Source organism: Nuphar pumila, chromosome 2, assembly GCF_984573655.1.
Source record: "Nuphar pumila chromosome 2, dmNupPumi1.hap1.1, whole genome shotgun sequence".
Lineage (NCBI taxonomy): Eukaryota > Viridiplantae > Streptophyta > Magnoliopsida > Nymphaeales > Nymphaeaceae > Nuphar > Nuphar pumila.
The window spans coordinates 147,929,313-147,938,162 of record NC_143250.1 but is presented as its reverse complement, the minus strand read 5'-3'; the positions used below and the strand labels follow the sequence as shown (position 1 = coordinate 147,938,162).

Genomic DNA, 8,850 nt, shown 5'->3' with positions numbered 1-8,850 from the left:
CGATTACATGCAAAAAGTCGGTCTTGGTACAAGTTTTTTCACCATCTCAATCCGAATATATTTAGCCTAACATCCGATTAGTCAGATTTGGTATTGGCTACATCCGACTCAAACCCGTACCCTTTACATCGATGATTCCCGCACCCTGCCATGCAATTCGGATCTGGGTCGGACGTTCAATCCATTTTCCACAAGAGAGAGAGATAGAGAGAGAGTTTCAATTTTTTGTTTGTGGGGAATTCTCCCTCGTCCCTGTTAAAACCCTAAAAAAACGGGAGGTTTAGAGTTGTCCTTTCCCCAATCGATCAACTCCTCGCGAGAGAAGAAGAAGCAGCAGAAGAAGATGTCTTCCCTCCGATGCTTGTTCCGGAGCCCAAACGCTTGTTCTCTGAACCCCTCCATCCGATCATCTCTCATTCCGTATTTCAGGGCTTCCTACTCTCGTTCTTCTTCGTCTTCCCCCAATTCAAGAGTGGGAGCCGTTGGCACGGAATCCGAAGAAGTCCCCACGGCCGGAATAAGCCGCCCCCTCTCGGAAATCCTCAAGGAACTGAACAAGAAGGTGCCAGACTCTCTGGTGAAAACGCGAATCGAAGAAGGGACTTCCATCAAATACATCCCCTGGTAATTTATCGTCTCCCCATTCTTCATCCTGTTTGATTTCTGATAGTTTTTTTTTCTACAATTTTATATCTGCAATTTATCTCAAAATAGTTTGACAATAAGATGCATGCTAGAAAATTGCCGTTTATTTTGACAATTAGACTTCCTCCTCCATTTTCCGTTTCTGTGGTTTGTGTATTCTATCGTTTCTGTGGAAACGCCTGATTTTCAGTGGCACACAAACTCACCCTTAATCTTAGTTCCACGATGGAACAGAGGCTGCACTTGGCCGGGTTTAACTTGGTTAGGGATAGCCTGGGCCAACCGAAGGCTGATCGTGACTTAGTTTTCAGTTCCTATTCGCTGCACAATACAACCCCATGCAGGTGAAGTTTCAGTTGAACCCGTAAAGTTTTTTTATTCATCATCATGGTGTGCATTATAAAATTGGCTATATATTAAAGGGAGAAAAAGGGTATTCTCTTGGTTTATCATTCAAAACTACTCTACAAACAATATGTTCTTGATCTCTTGGTATATAAACTTGTTCATAGGTAGTGTCACCAAATATCTTATTTGGAAACATTCCACAAAAATAATATATATATATATATAGTGAGGAAAACATGCTAAATGGGTTTTCCAGCTTTTCTGGTGTTTCTTTTGCGATTCCGACCCCATAGATGTGTTTGGCATGGCCGATTTACTAGGAATCGATGCCTGGACCATGTGTTTTCAATGAAAAAAAAACGATATTTGGAGCCTCTAAAATTTACAAAGATGTTGGACCGTTGATTTTTCACACCTTATAAAAACCCACACATGTGTCTGAACCGAACTCTCCAAGAGCTGATCCCTATAAAATTGAGTATCTAGATCACATCTGTATTGTCAGATATAAAAATAAAACTAAAAAGCCCAAAAACTCATTTGGCATCTCTCTCTCTCTCTCTCTCTCTATATATATATATATATATATATGTATATATATATATATATATTTATTTATTTATTGTCGCACCCAAGTTTTTTGAAAGTGCCGCACCCCCGCACCCGCACCTGCACCCATGTGACATAGATCCTAAATTGAAGTCTTCATGACCTCCTAAAATGGTTTTTAATGTCATGATTGGAATTTTAAATATGAAACACCCCAAAACAACTGATGTCCTGACCAAAAACTTAATAAATATTGGATCCATAATTAGATCAAGTGTTGCATGTGATTCAGCTTGTAAAGCGCACCTTTATCAGTATCTTTGTCATGTGAGGTTATGGTCAAGAAAAAAAAACATGGGCATCACATCTTCAACAAACTTACATATTTTCTTTTCCTATATGCCTCTACCACTACCACTACCATTCATGATCCTCATGCTTTGCTCCCAAAGTTTACCAAACACGGGTAACTATAAACGAAAGAAATTGTGAAGAGTTTCTTTTTAGTTGGCTAGCAAAGAAAATGTTCCTTGCACTGTTTGAATATTGAGGAATGGAGAAAGCCAATAAAAAGAGTGTATTTCATGATTTCCTGCTGAAACTGGGGGCAGTCATGCATAATTCTTTGGTGAGCATGAATTTTATAAATAAAAGTTCTGTAATGTGCGGCAGGTCCTGGAAGTCTGGAACTAACAACTTGGTTGAAGAATTTTGATAGTGGAAAAGGCAATAGAAAATGCTTTAGGCATTTATAGAGTTCTTTTTATCTAAAATTGGCCATTCATTGATTCTAGATTGGGGACCATGAGCATTTGCTGGATGGTATTTGTGGGAGCCATCATAAGCATGATTCTGCTGTGACATGCTAACTTATGTTGGTCACGTTGTGTTGATCAGAGTAAAGTTATATTGGTATCTTAAGATGCATGCAAGCATGATATCAAGGATTATTGGATTGATATGCTCTATTCTGAGTAGTTTTCTTTTTTCTTCTTGGGAACCTTGTTGTTAAACAAAATAATCTAGCTGATCCATCCTTTCATCTTCAGAAAATGAGAAGTTTAACTGGCCTTGGAAGTTAATTGGATAGCTTGATTGACTAGTCGTTAGCAAAGTTATTTAATTTCAAGTAGTTTTCCTATATCAGTTGGAAGGTTTTTGGATGTCTTGTTATTATAAATAACATAGCCATCTCTTCCTTGGAGTTAAAATTCTGGTTGCTGAGAAGGGTACGGTTCAAGTGCTGTTTTTGTGCTGCTTTATGATGGTGATGATCTTACTACATCTTCTGATGACTAGAATTCTTGCAGGCATATCATGAATCGGATAATGAATGTGCATGCACCAGGTCTGTCCTAATATATGATTCTTCTCTTCGTTCTTCATCTATGGTGCATGTGAAATTAATGCCAGATAATGGCAAAACCTAAAAAACCCTTATTCTATTGAAGCATTCAGAATTTCCTTGTCTCTGAAAGTTGAACTTGAAGAAGTTCTGCAAAACAATAAAAGACAGATTATTAAGGAAAATTTTGATTATATGATAAAGTTGGAAATTCTGATTTTCTTCAATTACTCTCCACTTTGTGACGTAGAATGGTCTGGTGAAGTTAGGAGCATCACCTATTCCCGTGATGGCAAGTCTGTGTCCGTTGTTTACCGTGTGACACTCTATGGAACTGATGCAGAGGTATTGCTCTTACAGCCATTCCATAAACTTTTTTCTCTCTTCTACTGAGCAAGCTGGGTTTTGATATCCATATTCCTTTTGGTAGAAAAAAACAGTGGTTTCAATTTTAATATTTAAAGCATCTTCTCAGGAGGTTTATCATTCCATGTGAACTGTGAGCCTAATGTAACCAACATGTTTATCTGGCCGCATCTTTCAGGGACAAATTATGTACTTTAAATATGCAAGCACCCTCAGAGCTGTATCCTTTTTTTTCTGTGTATAGTTCGAAAAAGGAATATAGTGATTCACAATTTCTCGTAGTCTTTTGTTTGGTGGACAAACTATAAAGTGTCCTAGCTGCATAAAATTTTCTATCATGCTCTTACTGTAAACCTTATTAGCAATTTTGTATGCATTCAAGATAATTGTTCTCTTAGTGCATTCAATGTTTTTTCCTATTTGTGATCAAGTTCACCATAATATGAGATGTTCAGGCAACCACTCTTTGACGTGTGGTCCACATGCTTGCTGCACCCGAAAGTATTAGTAAATTGTTCAGATGTGAATGTAACATGATACGTGGTGCATCAAAATTTCAAAAGTATCTGAAAGCAGCAGTGAAGATTTTAGTGCACTCAGTTCCCATTAAGAGTTACCCTTGGTATTTAAGCATTTCTTGCTCAAGAATCCTTTTGCTGATAGCTAAATCTAGATTGACCTGTGAGGAATTTTATCCTTGCACCAATAGCTTCTTTCCTTATTTGCACACTTCTGGTTGATTTAGTGGGAAGTGACCGATGTATGAGCATTCCTGCAGAACTCATCCTGTGTTGACTGAGTTCCACATAGATAGCACCCGATGGCAGGTTCAGCTTTCTAGTGTTGAATCACCATGACAGGAACCTGGTGTATGCTGCCCAAATCGAATAACAATGCATCTTGTAGCAGTAATAACATTGAACTAAAAAGCTCAAAAATCTTCATCTCCAATGTCCTCAATTGGAACTACTGTTGAAATATGCATCTTTATTTGCTAAAATTATTGGCTCATTTTCACTTCAAGTATCTTCTGATTCTTGACATTCCTCTGGATTTCAATGATTAAGCTGTTTGGTTAGTATTGGTCACCACCCGTAATTGTTGCAGTTTAAATGATTATGATATCATTTTTACATGATATGTTTTGGGAGTATTTAGATTTTCAGGGAATCAACTGGGACAGCATCTGCTGATGATACAAGCTATGGAGATTCTGTACAAAAGGCTGAAGCCATGGCATTTCGTCGTGCTTGTGCACGACTAGGACTTGGGCTTCATCTTTACCATGAAGATGCAGTGTAAGGGAATACCCACAGTTCTGCTTTGAAAATTTTGTCTATGCTCCAGCCCACTTGACTCCAGAGGTAAGGAATACTTACAAATGGGAATCTGAAGCCTACTGATTTTGAATATAGGCTCAGGAGGGGTTGAACCCTTGTTTTTCAGTGGTCTAAAACTTGAGCCTGAACATTTTGGAAACTTGTATATTTTGGACAGTCAGGTGCATCTTCATCAGCCTCTGCATATTTTACCTTCTTTCTGTAATTGGTCATAGGATTGAAAACGATTCTATGAATTAATCTGTTGTTTAAGTGTTTCTTCATGCTTCTTGCTATTGTTTTATGCTGACACAATGACATGAACTCCATGCAGACAATGTTCTTCATTAACATTTGAACATTTTAGGAATTTGTTTATGCACATTTCTCCTCTCAAGATAATGGGAGCTTATTTCTTCATATATATATATATATATATATATAGAGAGAGAGAGAGAGAGAGAGAGCCAAAAGAATATCAACATTAATACTCATGAAGATCAACAAAATGTTGAACCCATGAACCAGACACAGAAGAAACAAAGCTAAAATATAGAAAAAACAAAGCTAAAGAAAAGAAACTACAGACAGCTAGCAACAAAACAACAAAGCCTACTCAACCAGGATCCGCAGGATTAGAAGAAACCACCGCTGAGTGAACGTCGTTCAGATGAGAGAGAGAGAGAGAGAGAGAGAGAGAGGTGATGCTAGAAAAGTACCATTTGGTGGGAAAATTTGCAAGCACCATGGGGTACACGACACTCGTATGTGGATACTGTAAAGCATCTTAATTGAACTCTTCCGGTTGCACTATTTCCTACCCAGATATTGCCTTCTCATTGCATGTATAGACTTGCTACACATGCCGTTGGCTGGTTTGTCCGGTTTCCATAGCATATTGGCTTGGGGTTCAATCCAATTGTGGATTAGGGTGACTGGGCATTGTTTGACTTGTGGTTGATTCATGGAAATTCAAATGCTTGGGCAGCGGGACTTGGCTAAGTTACAAGTTTTAATCACTTGGGGCCCGTTCTTTGCACGAAAGGCGCACCCTTCGAAATGATAATTGTCAGCATGGATGTTCCTATGAAACACCTTCTCTAGGGAAGGTGTAAATGGGTTTCATATGAATGAAACATGCATGGATGTGAGAAAGGCTGGGCTCACTTGCCAACGAGGACTTCTACTTTGCTTGGTTGTTGTTTCACCTAAGGTGGGAAAAACATCCCTTTCCGTAAGGTCATCTTTCCATCAAATATAAGGGCCCTTGGTGACTTGGAGGCTTGTTAATCAAGTCTTCAAGCTTTGCTCTCTCTCTCTCTGCTTTTACAGAGATGTTAACTGCATTCAACTGATCGAGATGGCTAAAACTCCGCTAGAAACAATAATAGTTTTAAATATATAGTTAATTTAAAAAACAAAAAAGTCATTTTTACTTTTCAAATTCAAATTTGTTAAGTACATCTTTTGACAAAACTCATCTTACCTAAAAAGTATGTGTTTTAAACAGTGGTATTGTTTTTTAAAGTTTTGATTATTTGAATCTGTGAACCTTAATATAAAAGTTTTGACGTTAGATACACTTTGTCACGGTCACCCTCATGAAACCAGTGGGTTTAATTATTTACTTATTCGTACACTTGACAACTGTGATGATAGAAACCAGTTGGTTTCAGCACCATCTTGAAAGGCATCACTTTCTCCCAATATTTGGTATAAGAAATTATATTGTACTCGGATAATTTCCTCCAATGCCAATGTTGGATAGGGTTAGCACTTAGCACCATCTTGAAAAGCAGTCCTTGCCAGTTGCCACCACTATAAATCCATGTCCATTATATTTACATCTGTGCAGATACCCTTGGCACCACCAACAAATTAGTTTTTTTCCATATTTAACCTGTGGAAAGCCGCTACCGGGTCGCCGGCCAGGTTCTAAAAATGCCAGGGCTGAGTACCCCTACCCCCAGGGCCTATGTTTGCTTTGGCTTGCGCAAAGGGTAGCGCCCATGGGAATCGAACTTGATTGCCTGTCTGACAGACAAAGCTCTTTTCAACTAGCTAACCCCTTTGGGGTGAACAAATAAGTTAGTTTTAAACTCAATTTTACCAAATAGATCCAACCCCTTTGACTAGCACCCTTATCTCAGCCTTGCATTAATGTTTTTTGCCCCCCAACCCAGCACGCCTTTTGCAAAACGGTCTGTCTAACATTTTCTCTGACAGTTGTTGGATCAGCCATGGTCTCCTAAACTTCCCACATAGATTCTGAAATCTGCAAAGTCCCAACTTGAGATTGGGGTGGGGGCTTAGAATGGGTCAAGTCTAGACTTGGCATGGATCTGTCCTAGTGGTTGTTTTCAAAAAAAAAAAATAGAAACAGACTAGGAAAAAAAAGTGGGAATCCGAGTGCATGTGGGTGGTTGCACTTTACAACCCACACTGACCAACCTTTTTTTTTTTTTTTTGTCATTGTTGGTACCTCAAAATATTGGCCACTCATGCCTTTCTATCTACCATGAGGATGCTGCACATGCTTCGTCAGAGCACCCTGACCATGCTGCACCCCCTGGGCAGGCCTGTCGATTGCCTTACAGCTTGCAGATAAGAAAATTTATCAGTATTGCTATCAAGACTTTTTGGTCGAAGAGTCAAGACTAGTCAGCCTCAAGAAATTGCTGGGCTGGCCTCAAAGAGGTTTGGCGTAGTGAGATGTGGGCCCCGGCTGCTAGATGAGAGGTCTAAGTTCAAATCTTTTGGGGGCGAGGAGTGCACTACAGTTTTACGTTGTTGGCAGGTATAACTCAGTGCGATTAGGTCTCTTTTGACAGATGAAGCTGGGGTTACCAGTTATACAACCATACCATTTGGAGATCAAACTTGCAACGTGCAAGCTGTCAGAGAGACCTCGTTGGTAGTGCGATTAAGACTCTTACTCCAAGAGTGGTTTCTCCGTTCCTCATTTAAAAAAAAAAAAAACACTTTTTTTTTATAGGCAAGCTGGGGTTAGGCAGACCCCCACCAGTTACACAACATACCATTAGGTTTTGAACTTGCAACGACCCAACAGATGGCGACATTCACTAACAGCTCCTACCAAACAAGCGAAGCCCCCCGTTGGTAACAAAAAACAACAACACTAGTCTAGGTGAGCCTCAGCGAAGTGTTGCTGACAGTTGGCCACAAGGTTCAATCAAGTCCGGCAGTACTCGACAAATTGGTTCGGTCGAGTCACACGACCCAAATCTTTTAGTTCTCAGCTGAGTCTTAGTGCAGTCTCGCCTGATCTTAGCATGGTGCGACTTGGAACATGGTTTTAAATGCTATTTCATCTTGCAAGATTAAATTTTGTCTCCAAATAACTCGGTTAATTAGTGCTGTTATGGCGCTTTACCAACAAATACAAATATAAGTGGGTGCTTGGCCAGACATTGGTAAGGGATGCAAACGAATCACATCTGGAGCAGCTAAATACATGGGAGGGTCGGAGATCCGGATCAGGTCGGAACAGCCAAAATCACAAAACCCTCAACCTGGATCCCTACTCACTGGGGCCGAGACAGGCCAGGAACTGAACAACTAAGTCTAGAACCACTAGAGAACAGTCTCGAACCCTCTAAAATGGGCCTTGTCCCAGTGAAGCAGTATATATGGGCTTGATTCAAGCTTGGCTATTAGCAAAATGTTGCAGGCTAGGTCTAGCCCAGCTTGATTACGTACGAGGCTGGAGGCTTGACTCGAGTCCTATTTCCAATATATATCTTTATATTATCATTGATTTTCTGTAGTTTTATTTATTTTTAAATCTTCAACAAATTTTTTTAAATTCTTATTTCTTTAAATGTAGGTTAGTGCGAATTTTTACCAACGGGGGGATCCGCTTGTTTGGTATGAGCTGTTAGTGCATATCACCATGTGTTGGGATGTTGTAAGTTCAAAACCCAATGGTATGTTGTGTAATTTGTGGGGGTCTGCCTAACCCCAGCTTGCCTACAAAAAAAAAGTTAGTGCAAATTTTTTCCAATAATTTCCCTTGCCAATGAAATCCTGAGAATGAGATCTGTGACATTGCTTCTTTCCAGTGCCTGAAAGGCCAGGAACTTATAGGTCTTTTTTATGTTATAGAACCAAGGACAAAAACCACCCGGACATGCTGGCAGCTTTTGTCGGGGTTCAACATTTGCGTCCTGCGATTTTGGGACCATTTTGTCCTGCGTGCACAGAAGTTTCAAATGAGGGAGAGTGCCGCCAGAGATTGTGGTGTCTCTGGGTAGGATT

General features: G+C 39.7%; 1 protein-coding gene across 3 annotated transcripts; it reads left to right on the top strand.

Annotated features, from left to right (window-relative positions):
• The first annotated feature begins 247 nt into the window (after positions 1 to 247).
• On the top strand, positions 248 to 4,887 carry LOC149847590 (DNA repair RAD52-like protein 1, mitochondrial). 3 transcript variants are annotated; one of them, XM_089998469.1, is made up of 4 exons: positions 248 to 624; positions 2,853 to 2,890; positions 3,138 to 3,232; positions 4,412 to 4,887. In XM_089998469.1, exons 1-4 carry the CDS (start codon positions 344 to 346, stop codon positions 4,553 to 4,555), a joined length of 558 nt encoding a protein of 185 aa, XP_089854595.1. In that variant the 5' UTR covers positions 248 to 343; the 3' UTR covers positions 4,556 to 4,887. The 3 variants fall into 3 exon arrangements, with proteins under 3 accessions (XP_089854595.1, XP_089854596.1, XP_089854597.1); XM_089998470.1 differs by lacking the exon at positions 4,412 to 4,887 and adding an exon at positions 3,432 to 4,395; XM_089998471.1 differs by lacking the exon at positions 4,412 to 4,887 and adding an exon at positions 3,363 to 4,395.
• Positions 4,888 to 8,850: the final 3,963 nt, after the last annotated feature.